The 16213-nt window shown below is 40.9% G+C and overlaps 2 protein-coding genes across 8 annotated transcripts in view; both read right to left on the reverse strand.

Moving 5' to 3' along the window:
• Nucleotides 1-1983, reverse strand: part of NR2C1 (nuclear receptor subfamily 2 group C member 1) — a 51330-nt gene extending 49347 nt beyond the window's left edge. Inside the window, exon 1 of one of the 5 annotated variants that reach the window (XM_021922789.2) lies at nucleotides 1732-1983. The gene's annotated coding sequence lies outside the window, so the exon portion shown is untranslated. The other 4 variants (XM_021922786.2, XM_021922788.2, XM_021922787.2 and 1 more) reach the window with 4 other exon arrangements.
• Nucleotides 1984-8757: 6774 nt separating this feature from the next.
• FGD6 (FYVE, RhoGEF and PH domain containing 6) overlaps nucleotides 8758-16213 on the reverse strand; it is a 132288-nt gene continuing 124832 nt past the window's right edge. For 2 of the 3 annotated variants that reach the window (XM_021922791.2, XM_003906969.5), the window contains 3 exons: nucleotides 13926-14054; nucleotides 12675-12823; nucleotides 8758-9830 (listed from right to left, as the gene is read on the reverse strand). In XM_021922791.2, the coding sequence (XP_021778483.1) occupies nucleotides 9794-9830; nucleotides 12675-12823; nucleotides 13926-14054 (315 nt within the window). In that variant the 3' untranslated portion in view covers nucleotides 8758-9793. The remainder of the gene's footprint in view (nucleotides 9831-12674; nucleotides 12824-13925; nucleotides 14055-16213) is intronic. The other variant, XM_021922790.2, reaches the window with a different exon arrangement.

Consider the following 16213-nt stretch of genomic DNA (forward strand, 5'->3'; position numbering starts at 1 on the left):
AACAGGCTGAGGCAGGAGGACAGCTTGAGACCAGAGATCAGTCTGGACAACAAAATGAGGCCCTCCACCATTTGTATAAAACAAAAAAAAAACCCTTCCTAGAAGACACTAACATGCCCCTTGAAAGACTAAGATTAGCAACATTTCATGCGACCCCTTTTTTTCTTTTTTGAGATGGAGTTTCGCTCTTGTTGCCCAGGCTGGAGTGCAATGGCGCGATCTCTGCTCACAGCAACCTCCGCCTCCCAGGTTCAAGCGATTCTCCTGCCTCAGCCTCTGGAGATGATGGGATCACAGGCGTGCGTCACCACGCCCGGCTCATTTTGTATTTTTACTACAAACGGGGTTTCTCCATGTTGGTCAGGCTGGTCTCGGACTCCTGACCTCAGATGATCCGCCCGCCTAGGCCTCTCAAAGTTCTGGGATTACAGGTGTGAGATACCGCGCCCAGCCACGACCCACTTTTAATGATAGAAATACACATCGCTTTTTCAGATTTACTAACTGGACTTAAAGCAGTTTAAAAACAATCACCGACCGGGCGCGGTGGCTCACGCCTGTAATCCCAACACTTTGGAAGGCCGAGGTGGGTGGCTCACGAGGTCAGAATATCGAGACCATACTGGCCAACATGGTGAAACCCCATCTCTACCAAAAATACAAAAAAAAAAAAAAATTAGCTGGGTGTGGTGGCTCCTGCCTGTAGTCCCAGCTACTCAGGAGGCTGAGACAGGAGAATCGCTTGAACCCGGGAGGTGGAGGTTGTAGCGAGAGGAAATCGCGCCACGGCACTCCAGCCTGGGTGACAGAGAGAGACTCCCTCTCCAAAAAAAAAAAAAAAAAAATCATCGAGTATCACCAACCACACAGCAGAAATGGTTCAAAAAACCTCAAAATTGAAGGTCTATTTACAACGTCTAGAGGTATTAAACCCTAAAGGCCTTAATTTTAGGTCTTTTGCTTTTGCTTTCCGGTTACTTTTTTAAAGACTGACCTACTTACTGAAGATTATGAGACAACTTGGCAACATTCATACTGCACAAAATGGTATCTGCACGAGCTGAAAGAAGAATTTCTTAACAAAAGAGCTATCTATCGGAAGCTTGGACAAGCCCCCTGCAGTGAGGACCCCGGGGCCGTTCCGTATCTTCTGAAAAGATCCAGGTCCACAGGCAGCGACGACCCTGGCCCGATTTGTCGTGAGAGAAAAGTGAAAGTGGAGGGCGTCATTCTGTCCGTCCCGTGAAAGCATGAGAGTTAGGCAGGGGATGCAGGCCGGGACCTGCGGCCACTAGCCGAGGGTCGGCCTCTCCCGGGACTCACTCGTTCCGGCGTTAGCCGTGCGCCTTCGAGGCCCCGGCGCTGCGCGCGGCTCCCCGGGGCGGGGGAAACTGCGGCACCGCGGAAGCTTTCCCTGCAGGTTAAAGGTCAGAGGCGCTGCGATGAGCGCACTGGGAGAGGCAGTTGTGTGCTCCGAGCCGCTCGGCGTCCGGCCCCGCGTCCCGCCGCCCCGCCTCTCCGGGGACCCAGAGCATTCGGCGCCGCCGCTCCGCGCTCCCAGCCCAACTCCAGCAGCCCAAAGCAGCGCGCCCAAACTGAACGGCCCCGCTAGCCGCAGGGCGCAGGCCGGGGGATGCCCTGGGAGCGCGTCCGTTGGCCGTTGGGGTGAAAGGCACCCCCCGTCCCCCGCCCCCGACGCGGTCGCTGGTGTCCCCACCCAGCGCTTCTTACCGGCGCTTTTGCGCCCCGCTGACTCCGGCGTCGGGCGCCGACGCGACAGTCCCGCGGTTGCCACTGCTGGATTGGGGGGCGCTCCGGAAAGAGAGGTTGAAGGAAGCCCACGGGAGGGGGGATCGAGATTCACGGCGGAGGGAGTTTTCTGTGTTTGGGTATTTGGGAGGGTCAGAGTTCGTGACCCCTTTCTTGGCTCGGCGGCGCGCTATCACGCCAGCGCCTGCGCATTAGCGACGGGGAGAAGCGGCGAGAGGAGGTCGTGACGTTCCCAGGGTGGGGTGGAGGGATCAGAGGGCCGAGCAGCGGCTCTGTGAATCCACTGCCCCCTTTTGGCTTGGAGGCAGAGTGCCCCGCCAGAGCTACGCGTCCCCAGCCAGGTACTTTTTGCAGCCACGTGCAAAGGTTTAAGCACTGTTTGCCAAAGGTGGGCATTAGGGGAAGTTTTCAGTCAACGTTTCAGATTTGAGTAATAACCCTCTGGGTCTTAGGCATATCTGTTTCTAATTTCTGGAAAACTGGGCCCTGGATAGAGTCCAATCATATTTAAACTTTATATATAATGACAAGCTGAGGCCGACTCATGCAAATGGTAAGGCAAAGTTTCATTATAAACTGTTGTGGGTAGAGAGACATAATGGCTAAACAGGGCAAGAATGTAATCACTAGAGACTGGGCACGGTAGCTCACGCTTGTAATCCCAGCAAGTTGGGAGGCCGAGGCGGACGGATCACTTGAGCCCAGTTGTTAGGGACCAGCCTGGCCAACATGGCGAAACCCCGCCTCTGCAAAAAAATTAGCCGGTCCTGGCGCGTGCCTGTCGTCCCAATTACTTGGAGGCTGAGATGGGAGGATCACCTGAGTCGAGACGGCAGTGAGCCAAGATCACACCACTGCACTCCAGCCTGGGTGACAGAATGAGTCTCTCTCTCTCTCTATATATATATTTTTTCCATATCCTCTATATATAGTGTGTGTGTGTGTATGTGTGTGTGTATATATATATATGAAATCCTCAATGGCCGTTTTATTGTCTGTTTTGCTCCGTGATGTATTACCAAGCGCATAGGACGATGCCTGCTATCAATAATGATGTATGAAACGAAAACCAGGCAGGTGGCTGCTGGGAGGCCAAGGCAAGATCACTTTGGGCCAGCAGTTGGAGACTAACTTGGGCAAGATAACAAAACCCTACCTCTACAAAAAACGTTTTCAAATTGTGAAGTGAAGAGACATTGGATGGAACATCGCATTCTAATAGTGGCCACCTGTAGCAGCAAGGTGTGGCAGGAATAAATGCCCTGTGTGCAGAGTACTCTGTGCTTTAGATTTTGAAGCATTCTTGAAATTTCTATTTTTTTAAAAATCTCCTTTGTTTTACCATGAAATTTCTATTTTACCTAGCTTAGATCGGCACTGTAGGAAAGCAGCCACAAACTCAGGGCAGAAATCCAAGGAAGGAAAAACAAACGTTTGCTGGGAATGAGAACATCTCTGTTATTTCTCTTTGGAACTCGGCAGACGAACAGAGATCAAGGCATGAAACAATCCCTAACAAGTAAAAATATGCTTTATGCCTCATTAGAAATCCACCTCTGCTGAGCACAGTGGCTTCTGCCCCCAGAGCTTTGGGAGGCTGAGGTAGGAGACTTGCTTGATGCCAGGAGTTTGAGACCAGCCTGGGCAACATAAACTCCATCTCTTAAAAAAAAAAAAAAAAGGGCATGGGGGTACAGGCCTGTATTCCTAGTTACTGAGGAGGCTGAGGTGGGAGGATTGCTTGAGCCCAGGAGTCTGGTCCAGTGTTGGCACCATTGCATTCCAGCCTGGGCGAGAGTGAGATTTTTATTTTTTTTTCAACCTCTACCTTTGAGCATTATTTGTTGTGTATTTGGTTTGGTGTTAAGGGAAGCCCCCTATCAATACCATAAGCTGGTCCCAAAGGTGAAAATTATGAAAGTATAGTCACGTCAGGGACATGTTCTGAGAAATGAGTCCTTAGGCAATTTCATCATTTTATGCTCATCATAGAGTGTACTTACACAAACCTAGACGGTCTAGCCTAGACACACCTAGGCTGTATGTAGTCTGTTGCTCTTAAGTCACAAACCTAGGACAAACCTGTACAGCATGTTACTGAATACTGTAGGCAGTTGTAACATAATGGTAGGTATTTGTGTATCTAAATATATATATAAACACAGAAAAAGTACAGTAAGTCCTTTAAGAAAAAGAAGTGCAGTAAAAATAGAGGACTATAATCTTATGCCACCATTATCATATATGTGGCCTTTGACTGAAATATTGTTACGCAGTGCACGATTGCACTATAGGCCCAATGGATACAGGCAATCTGAGACCTCTTCATTATTCTTCGTGGATAATATGTATGCCTGTAGTGATGCTTGTGGTTACCCCTTATCACCCAATTAATTCACTTAAGTCACTGTAAGTTGACTTGTTAAAACTTGGAAGTAGAAGCCATTTTGGGAACATCATTTGTAGGTGAAGAAGTGTTTCCATTAATTATGCTTCAGGAAAAGAGGTAAATGAAGTTCATCTTTATTTCTTTTTGAGATAGAGGCTCACTCTGTTGCCCAGGCTGGAGTGCAGTGGCATGATCTCAGCTCACTGCAACCTCCGCCACCTGGGTTCAAGAGGTTCTCGTGCCTCAGCCTCCCGAGTAGCTGGGATTACAGGCGCACACCACAATGTCTGGCTTTTTGTATTTTTAGTAGAGACAGGGTTTCACCATGTTGGCCAGGCTGGTCTCGAACTCCTCACCTCAAGTGATCCGCCTGCCTTGGGGTCCCAAAGTGCTGGGATTACAGGCATGAGCCACTGTGCCCAGCCGAAGTTCATCTTTACATGTGTGACTCTGGCCGAAGTTCATCTTTAAATGTATGATGCTGGCCAGGCTCAGTAGCTCATGCCTGTAATCCCAGCACTTAGGGAGACTGAGGGAGACAAAAAATTAGCCAGGCATGGTGGTGCACATCTGTAATCCCAGCTCCTCAGGAGGCGGAGGCAGGAGAATTGCCTGAACCCAGGAAGTGAAGGTTGCAGTGAGCCGAGATCACGCCATTACACTCCAGCCTGGGCGACACAGCAAGACTCTGTCTTGAGGGGGAAAAAAGTCATACCAACAAAATATATTAAATTTATTTTGTATAAATATAATACATATTAACATTATTTACAATGCTATTTTTTTTATTTATAAAGTATCTTTATATGGACAAAAAGATACAAACTTATCATTTTAAGTACAAAGTATTTCTAGAAATACATTATAAGTCATTTAGAAAAAAACTATTTCAAGATTGGTTCTTACATGCTATAACCAACTCATATGAAAGAGCAAGTTGTTCCCCCTTCATTCCTTCCCCCACCCCAAAGGAAAAGGAATTTGATATTTAGGCTTAAAAAAAAATTCCTACTATATCTTTAAAAAAAAAAAACCCTACTCAAAACAATTCTCTCTTATAAGGGAAAATGTCATAGATAAGATTTTCCTTTAGAAAATGACATTAAAAGTGGCAAAAGCCCCAGAATGATATGTGTATTAGAGGTACTTCAAAAAAAAATCAGAAGGGATCCATAGGAAGGAATTTAATTCAGCAAATACTGAGTGTCCACTGCATGCAAGGCACCCTGCCAGATGCTGTGGGGGAAATCTCAAATGCATAAGTTGTCCTTAGGGATAGAAGGTGCTAAGCACCATACAAAAGATTATAAACTAAAGGCTGTGTGGGGGTTGCAGGAAGGAGACAGGATCTAATCTGGAGGAATAGGGGAGAGAAAGACCAAGGGTCAGCTATCACAGAGAAGTCTTGGATAAGCAGTCAGAGATGCGGATGGGTGAATGAAGAAAACAAAAGGAAACTGTGTGAACAGAGAAAGTTTGGGTCAGAGTACAAAGCTGGAGTGTATGGCAACCGAGGAAGTATTCCATGCCAAGTCACTGGGAAAGCCACCGAAGCATGTAAAAGTGGGGATGAAACTAGATTAGAGCTACGTTGTTGGAAGATTGCTCTGGCAGTGTTTAAAATGGGATCACACAATGGCATTGGAATTAGAAGTTATTGCAATAATGGGAACAAGTAACAAGGACTTGAACTAGGGCCTATGTAATAACGGCAGGGCAATGAGGATGGAAAGGATACAAGAGTAATTGCAGAGTCTTGTTGAGAGTTGGAGGCAGATTCTGGAGTCTCAAATGGTATCTTTCTCTTACAGAAGAAAATAAACAGATTTGAATGGGAAGAAAGTTGAGTTTTATTCATGTAAAGTCTGAGATGCTTGAGGACTCATACAGATAGCCAAAAAGTAGTTACAAATGGAGCTCTGCAGGATAGTGGAGAGAGATCGTCTAAAGTCCAGGTTACAATGTGGATATTTTCAGGCTGTGTTGAGTTGTAGATGACAAGAATCCTGTCCTTTATTCAATTGAACAAATATTTTCTCTTTAAAGACCCAGAAAGCCAGGCCTGGTGGTGCATGCCCCTGTAGTCCCAGCTACTCCAGAGGCTGAGGTGGGAGGATTGCTTGAGCCCAGGCATTTGAGTTCAGCATGGGCAACATAGCGAGACCCGGTCTCTTAAAAATGAAAAAGACCTAGGGCAGTATTATGAAAGACAGTGATATTAAGTACACTATCTGCCTTCAAGGAGTGTGCAGTACAATAAGAAAAATAGAATATTTATCTCTGGAAATCCCATTGACTACATTTGACTAAAATGGACCTCAAACTTTTCAAAACCTGAGCACAATGGAAGCACACTCCAAAACATACCAACATCTGCTGTGATATATAACATTTCCATTTTAACTAAATTACCAAATAGAAGACTTTCCCCATGTCTAGATATATTCTATGAACCAAATATAAAATACACAGTCGGCTGACAATTATACTTTAAAACTGTCGCCTTCTCTTTGTTGTGTCATTACAGCTTTCATGTGAATCAAGGGTTGGTCTGATCTCATTTTAAGAAATGCAACTAAACACTCAAAAGAATCAAGCATCTTGGGCAACCAAAATACAATAGGGGGATGCTGCCTACATTACAGAAAAAGGGAAAAGCTATTAGAAAGAGGTTCGGAAATGTGGATGATGCCAGAGATAGTTACTCTCATTTTCTTAGGACTCTGATGGGTCCTAAACATTTATAGCTGCCACAGATAAAGGTGGAGTACTAGTTGGGGACACTCACTAACAGTGCCAGCTTTCCCCTGGTTCAGCCTGGCGTCTCATCTACATTATGCTTAGCATCATTTTAGCTTAGCTTTATAAAGGCCCTACTCTCTCCTCCTTATGAATTAAAAGGAGATACCTGAAAAAGTGTTTGATGGAAGCACAGGCATACTTATCTGTATAATAAATACAGTATCCTTGGAATCTACATACTACTTATTTTTCCTCTAAAATATTAGCTATCAAAATATATTTTTATAGTTTTTTTTTTAAACAATAAATTGCATATAATTAGGTTCTTAGTTGACACTGAATGAGCCAGGTTACATAAATAACAATTGATCGGCTTTAGTAAGTTATGAAGGACTCATAAAGGGGCAGGGGAATAACATCTTTTTGGGAGAAGGAAAATTGGATAGCTTCCACAGAGACTAAACATTTTTCTAAACCCTCCATGGGGCTAAGCCAATAGCAAATACAATCACATGCATTTTACATGTAATTAAAGAGACTGTAAGTTTGTGCCAGGTTTCTTCCCTCTCTCACTCTCTTTAGATTTAGAACTGGTTCATGATTCAGCCAGGTCTTGGAAGGTAGAATAGCCTGGCTGATATTTTTTAGATTCTAAGGCTTACGCCAAACCTTGTAGTCAGAAGGCTGAGAGCTCAAGAGGAGGGAAAGAAAACCCACATAACTTGTCTTGCGAAATGCCAGACTGAATGCAGCAGAAAGAAACACTTTATAAGGTATAACTTTGGCCTCCAAAAAGAATACACTAAAAACTGCAACGATTTTAACATGGAAGCCTTATTTATGTGATCTTGATTATATAAAATTGAGCTACAAAGAAATTTTAGTGTAGTGTACCTGCTATGACAGAAAGGGGATGGCACGTTAGGATTGTGTATGAGGTTGCAACACATTTAAAATGACTCCATGGCAAGAAATAGCCACAAAAAACTATAGCAGCCAACTCTAGATCTAGTAGGGACTCTGGTGCTGCACCAAATAGCATTCAAAAGGCCCCAGAAAGGCACTCAGTAATCCTCATGGTTGCTGTTAAGGATCACACTGAATTAGGAAATCCTTTATTTAGAAGTAGAAAGGAAAATTCTTACACCCTTTAAATAAATATTCTATGGATAACCTTGCTGTTTAATTTTTTTTTTTTTTGAGATGGAGTCTTGCTCTGTCGTCCAGGCTGGAGTGCAGTGGCACCATCTCGGCTCACTGAAACCTCCGCATCCTGGGTTCAAGCGACTCTCCTGCTTCAGCCTGCTGAATAGCTGGGACTACAGCCATGCACCACCACGACCGGCTAATTTTTGTATTTGTATTTTTTAGTAGAGACGGGGTTTCACCGTATTAGCCAGGATGGTCTCGATCTCCTGACCTCATGATCCGCCCGTCTCGGCCTCCCAAAGTGCTGGGATTACAGGCTTGAGCCACCGCGCCCGGCTGGCTAATTTTTGTATTTTTAATAGAGATGGGGTTTCACCATATTGGCCAGGCTGATCTCAATCTCCTGACCTCAGGTGATCCAGCAGCCTCGGCCTCCCAAAATGCTGAGGTTACAGGTGTGAGCCACCGCTCATGACCGTTAAGGTAATTTATAGTTTAAACTTCGTTAATAAATTGTATATTGTCAACATCAGGGATGGCTTTTATCACCGTGTTATTTCATTTTGTTCTGCTAATCAACAATTTTATGTACAAGGTAGTGCATATGTTAAACAGTAAGTGCACCAGAATTATGACTCTAAATCTTTCCTAAGGAGGTGTGCTGATAGCTGCTTAAAGGGAGAAAGGATTTTTTTTTTTTTTTTTTAAATTAGGAGGGAGGATATCAAAGTGGCAGAAAAGGACTTTTTTGAAAATGAATACTATACAATTTCAGTTATTACTGGCTTATAATTGTGCTTTTTCTGATATAGTAATTCCAGTTCCATTTGTAATGCAAAATATTTTTGGAAATGTAACATTACTTTTAGAGACAAATATCATCATTGACTTGGGCTCAGAACTCTTATAATAGCAGGGAATATTGTGTAACAATGCTTGCTATATTTTGCTGTTTTAAAAAATGATACATTTATGTTTGTTTTGAAGTGGTAGATTTTTTAAAAGATTAGACTTAAAAGCCCCAAGAGTTGGTTATTTGTGGTATTCTGCAAACAAAAACATCTTCACTCCTACTCATAGTTTTAAACAATTTCGATTCTATCCCTTTGCTATAATTCTTTGATGATGTAATATTAACTCTTGCCAAAGAGGCACCTAACAATAGAAATACTTTCAATAATTTACTGAAATTTCAGTTCAGTTACTGAGGTAGAAGCTGGCCGTGTTTTTCCACTAAAAGATACAAAAATTCACCCAAGTGTATTGATTCAAAGACATGCATTTTTTCATCAGCAGTTTTATAATAATCACAATTCCCAAACCAAGCACTTTGCGGAAATTTGCTCCTTGCTATGTGTTTTTTCCTTACAAAGACTTTTCACCAGTAAGAATGTTACAAAGTAAGGTAAGAAAACAGTGTGGACTATGTCACAAATAGTTAATATAGTATACAGTATTAAGATAGTTTTTCTGGTTTCTAAAGAAATGGTACTTTAGAATTCAGTGTGTCTCAGAAATAATTCTCACCATTAAGTAAACATCAAAATTTTAATAAATAACATAAATGAAAAAACAAACACCTTTTAAAAATTGCTTATACCTAACAAAACAATTTCTTTGATGAAGGGTCTGGTTGGCTTTATCTTGGCAGTGTTCATTTTTAAACAATTTTCGAATTGCATTTACTCCATTCTGATGAAATTCCACCTCTTTGGAATCACAGAAGAGATGAAACCAATACTGCTACAATATTGTGCCTTCCTGAAATGCTTCTATCCACCTATTGAGAAGAGAAATCTGTTAGATTTGTAAAACCTAATCATCTGACATGTGAACACCATATAAATGACAGCTGGGCCTGTGGACCTCATTACCGTAACAACGTAGGTAAGATTTTTTTTTTTTTTTGAGACAGTTTGGCTCTCGTTGCTCAGGCTGGAGTGCAATAGCACTATCTATATCTAGGCTCGCTGCAACCTCCGCTTCCTGGGTTCAAGCGATTCTTCTGCCTCAGCCTCCCGAGTAGCTGGAATTAGAGGCATGTGCCACCACGCCCAGCTAATTTTGTATTTTTAGTAGAGATGGGGTTTTTCCATGTTGGTCAGCCACCGTGCCTCGCCAATAACATCTTTTCTTGTAGCAAAGTGGCCTTCTGCATACGTAGAACTACCATTTATTTGGTAATTTGGTCCAAAATTTAGCCTGGAAAGTGTGCTTCTCATTTCTGATAGGCATGAGGAAGGGACCATTTCATGTGTAAAAGTTCTATGAAGTCTTGATGCTACCAATTAATTTATTTTGGAAGTTGATATGTCAGTGAAGGCTTTATTACAGCTTCTTTTTTATCTGAAATTCGGACTCAGTGCTTTTAGGAACACTAGTTCCCTGTCTCCTCCTACCTTAACTCTAGCAACCAGAGTTTCCTTGTATATCCCCCAGTCCAGATCTGTTTCAATATTTACAATTAAAAGGAATCTGGCATCTAGTGTTGATCAAAAGTTTGCATGCAAAATAAGAGCTTCTAGGCCAGGCACCGTGGCTCATGCCTGTAATACCAGTACTTTAGGAGGCTGAGGTGGGCAGATCACCTGAGGTCAGGAGTTCGAGACCAGCCTGGCCAACATGGTGAAACCCTGTCTCTACTAAAATACAAAAATTAGCTGGGCGTGGTGGTGCGCACTTATTATCCCAGCTACTTGGGAGGCTGAGGCAGGAGAATTGCTTGAACCCGGGAGGCAAAAGTTGCAGTGAGCTGAGATTGCACCACTGAACTTCAGCCTGGGGAACAGAGCAAGACTCTGTCTCAAAAATAAAATAAAAATAAAGATAAAAAAATTAAAAAAAAAAAAAAGCTTCTCAAAGTTTCACAGATGTCTTTCCAAAATTCTTTAGTCTCAAAGTCTAACCTGACAATATACATAGCTGCAATTATTCAGAAGATACTTGGGAGTAGTCTTTTTCCTCACTACTAATGTAATTGCTTCTGAACTTTTTTTTCTTTCTTATGGAAATCTCATTTCGTACGTTATTATTTTATGTAGGCTGGGCATGGTGGCTAACACCTGTAATCCCAGCACTTTGAGAGGCTGAGATGGGTGGACTGCTTGAGCCCAAGAGTTTGAGACCAGGTTAGGCAACACTGCGAGACTCTGTCTCTATTTAAAAAAAAAAAAAAGTACAGAAGAGTCCAGAGAACTATGAACACTTGAAATCACTCAGTTTAATTAGTAAAAGCAACCTATAACAGATTCAGTTCAAATTTTAAGGAATTTTCAAAAATTTAATATTGAACATAAACAGCATATGTTATACTGCCATAGCAAGACTTTAAAAAACTCCCCAAATTTTCCACTAAAATTAATACATTTTAATAGTCTGTCATGTGTTTCAGAAAGCAATCCATATGATATTAATAAAGAGAAACTTATAATTTAGCCTGGGTCGATCTAAATTACAAGTAATCTGATTTCCTTTACCCAACTACACGTAATTTTGTCTTGGTGGCATTTCTATCTTGTCAACTCAATGACATAAGCAAAAGATGACATATATTGAAAAGCGGTAATTTTTTTCAGTTTGATGAATACAGATGAAAATTATAAGAAAGCTAATATCTGACAGAATCTTATGGCAATTACTATTTTGTCTAAATAATTTTTATAGAAAAGATAGTTAAGTGACATAATTTTAAAATATTCTCCAGTAGCCAAAAGAAAATGTTTGGAAGAATAGCTATGTACTGTTGGATATCCTAAAATAGACTGAAGAGAGTCTTATAGAGTGTGTGTAACATTGTGCCTGGCTGGTACTCAGGATGTGTGCAATCCTGGTACATTAATCTTAACTGCCTTAAGAAACTAAAAGCCTTGCTTATTCTTTTTTATTTTCATGCACTTTTAAGCTTGTGGAAAACACCTCTTCCTGAAAACAAAAATGTATTATTTTGTGAAGCCAAAGTAAAGAGTCAAATGAAAGAGAGATAAACTGAACTATTTTGTTCGAAAGAGACCTAATTTCACAGAGATAGATATGCATCTCTATGTTAAGCAAACTAATAACATCTAAGTAAAGATTCTTGCTGGAATTCTGAAGAGACTGTTTCAGCCTTTGCCATCTAAACTGATAGCCATTTCCTTTTACTCAGTCACTAGGAACAGCATGGGAGTCTCTTAATGTGTTTGACCTTTTCCCCAAAGAAGTTAGCGAGCAGCTGTTTAAACTCCTGCTGTTCCATGGCACAATTGAATCGCTGGATTGCCAAAGTCCTGGAATGTTTCAAGGGAAGATTCTTACCCTCATAGAAGGAGAGGTCAAATGCCTTGGCTTTCCTTCCTTTCAGCAGAGCAGCATCACGCTGCTTCCTCTGAAGTCATGTGTAGACAAAATACTTTATATAGGACTACCTATTTTCTTTTCCCCTCTGCCTCCTGAAAATATTCCAGATACCCTTGCCTTGTCTTTAAAACAATTCTGAAGAGTTTGAATAATATGTTAAATCTTTCTAATTAGAATTTCTGATTTAAATTTTGAGTTGTCTCCATGCCTTAAAGTAGGTCATTTTATAAGCAACCATTAAAAAACTGAAATCTCATAAATAAAAGAAAAATATGGCCAGATTACTTACTTCTGGGCTGAATGAGCATCCTCTGCTTTGAATAAATAAAATAACATGTTTTTGTGCCGTAACTGAAATACTTTAGACTCTGAATTCTCATCTTTAACTTGAATAACAGTGAATCCTAATAAAGGCTGACTCTCCAAAGCGGCCACGTCCTAATTTAAAAACACACAAATGGAGAAACGTTTTTAGATTGAGACAAAATTCAGATTTGAAAACTCTTGATCTACATAGCTCTAATTTAATTTCAGTTATTCACATATAAGGTAATAATTCTAACAACTTATTCATTTTTCATTTACTCAACAATATGCATTGAGCCACTCCCTCCCTAAGTACCCTACATGCCAGGCACTGTGGCACAGAATTTTTGGCATGTTCACATCTACTGAATTTCACAATATCCTCACTAAACCAAGGAAGGCACGTGATTATATTACTTTCATTTTATGGATGCAGAAAGTAAGCTATTTACCTGGATCCCACTAAGGAAAAGTGTGGACCCTAGAGCAGTGTTTTCATAGGATGGTGGAACACAGGGTGATCAGATAGGACAAAAGGACAGAATTAGAGTAAACTGCTAGAAATTGTTTATCATCCAGAAAAGTCTATCTTATCTATGCTGCTGTCAGATCAATGCAATCTGAGGATGACAGTAAAGGGAATATCACCCAAGAGAGCTTGGCAGAAAGAAACACAGCTCTGTCTTTTTTTTTTTTTTTTTGAGACAGAGTCTCTGTTGCCCAGGCTGGAGTGCAATGGCGCGATCTTGGCTCACTGCAATCTCTGCCTCCTGGGTTCAAGCAGTTCTCCTGCATCACCCTCCCAAGTAGCTGGGATTACAGGCACTCCACAAATATTTTGTATTTTTAGTAGAGACAGGGTTTTGCCATGTTGGCCAGGCTAGTCTCGAACTCCTGACCTCAGGTGATCCATCCCCCTCGGCTTCCCAAAGTGCTGGTGTGAGCCAATGCACCTGGCTGCAGCTCTGCCTTTAGTAAAGTAATTAGTAGTTACACGACACACAAAAAATTGTATTTTAATAATATAGAAAATTCCTAACACATTTGAGAAAGAGCTCTCCAGGTACAAAGCAAGAACACTGTTCACATTAAAAATTAACAGCAACAACACTTCCCCCATACAAAAGCAAAGCAAAAAATTATATGTAAAACAAACGTATTTTAAAATACTGTAATTACTTCCAGTTGGCATTAGAAAACCCCAAATTACTCATCTTTAGATTTCAGATCTTACCTCACTTGCAGCATATGTATATAGTACTTTATTTTTTATGACAAACCAAAAGTGTTTCCAGGGTTTTTTATTGCCCTTTGATCTGTACAAGTAGCCACTCATAGAAGAATCCTCTGTGTTTGCTGATACCTAGATAAGAAATCCCATGCAAAGTTTAATGGTTTTCAGACAAATTATAACAGCAAATTATTTGTAACCAATAGGTGCTGAAAACAATAACTGTAATGACAGAATGTTTCAGAATGAAATATATTTTCAAAGTGCTACTATACAAATTGAACTCTGCTATTAACATGAGCATAAAAAAGAAAAAAAAAACCATGTTAGAGGCAGTTATAGAATTTTACTTGGTTTAACTGTGCCTGCACGCGTTTGCGTATGTTTCTTTGTGGGTTCATCTGTATTTTCTGGGTTGGCAGGTGAAGAAAATTAGTTCCAGAAGACTAAAATGCTTTTCTAAAAGCTGGATTTGGGGACTGTATGTTTTTTATTGCTGTTATTTTGAGGCATCAGGGAAAATTATTTGAATTTTTAATTCTGTTCCTAAAAAACGTTTTGGACTTCTAAAAAACCATACAAACAGAATAATAAACAGAAAATTCTATTAAGGAAGCTCATTTTAGGAATCAATCTTTGCTTCCCAAATTATAGTCAGAAAGAAAACAGGCTAATTTTTACTTCATAAAAAGTTGAAAATGTTTTCATCTCTATGCAAAAAGACAGCAAGTATTGATTGATTGATTGATTGATTGATTGATTGACAGAGTCTTACTCTGTCACCCAGGCTGGAGTACAGTGGCACAATCTTGGCTCACTGCAACCTCCACCTCCTGGGTCCAAGTGCTTCTCATGCCCCAGCCTCCGGAGTAGCTGGGATTACAGGCGTGTACCACCATGTCCAGCTAATTTTTGTGTTTTTAGTAGAGAGAGGGTTTCACCACGTTGGCCAGGTTGGTGTTGATTTGCCTGCCTTGGCCTCCTAAAGTGCTGGGATTACAGATGTGAGCCATTGTGCCTGGCCTATTGATTCTAATAATGGTCATTCAAAGTTGTGTTTTTAAAAATGTAGGAGTAGAGATATAAAAAAAAAAGATTGGGATCTACCTTAGTAATGGCATGGCAGGCACACGCTTAAGGTGGCTTTCCATGACCCTTGCCATAGAGAGTCACATTGTTGTACATTCTTCTCCTTTTGAGTGTGGACAGGACCTATGACTTGCTTCTAACTAAGAATTTGGTGAGGGTGATAGGATGTCACTCCCATGATCATGCTACATTATATATGGCCCTGTCTTGTTAGGAAACACTCTAGAAATTTTCTTCCTTGCGGGCTTTTAACAACTAAGTAGCAATGTTGAGAGGCCCACATGGCAAGGAGCTGATGACCTCCAGCCAAAAGCTAGTAAGAAGCCAGGGCCCCCAGTCTTGCAAGTGCAAGGAAATGAGTTCTGTCAACAACCTGAATGAGTTTAGAAACAGACCCTTCCCCAGATGAGCCTCCAGATGAGAATTCAGTACTTGCCAAAACTTTGATTATAGCCCTGCAGAGGCCCAGCTAAGCCATGCCTGGACTCCTGAGATAATAAATGTATGTTGTTTTAAGCTGCTAGGTTTGTAGTAATTTATTATGCAGAAATGGAAAACTAATACAGGCGGGCCCTGTGAATTTTAAAAGTATATCTTTAATCACATATTAATTGATGAATTATATTAATTTCTTATAAATTTCATGAAAATAATTATATATTTAGTGGAAAATTCAAGATCTAACATTAAGTTAGAAATATTTGTTAAGCAACAGCAAGTTTCTATAAATACATCTTTATAAAGACTACCAAGTAATTTAAAAAACTAGAATTGTTTCCTATCTCAGTGAAAAAAAAGAGGAAAAACCCAACTAAAATGTTTAACATTCAAATGAGATTTTGCTTAAAATATAGTTACATTGGAATCCTACCATGTTCTTATCTAAGTTGTTATTAATGTTGCTCAAAATATATTACATTTCTCCTTTATACCAATTTAGGATCAGTTTATTAGCCACACAAGAAGATCAACCATAATACTGAACAGCCATGACTAGACCTATATTTTTAAAAATAAAACTGGTGTTCACCAACTTAATCACCTGATACATAAAACATTTCTTCCAGTGATTTGATTATTTACAAAGTAAATCAGGGTTGGGGGTCAGGGACTATAAAACTACATATTGGGTACACTGTATAAGGCCCAGGTGATGGGTGCACTAAAATCTTAGACTTCACCATTATACAACTCATCCGTGT

Source organism: Papio anubis, chromosome 9 (assembly GCF_008728515.1).
Source record: "Papio anubis isolate 15944 chromosome 9, Panubis1.0, whole genome shotgun sequence".
Taxonomy (NCBI): Eukaryota; Metazoa; Chordata; class Mammalia; order Primates; family Cercopithecidae; genus Papio; species Papio anubis.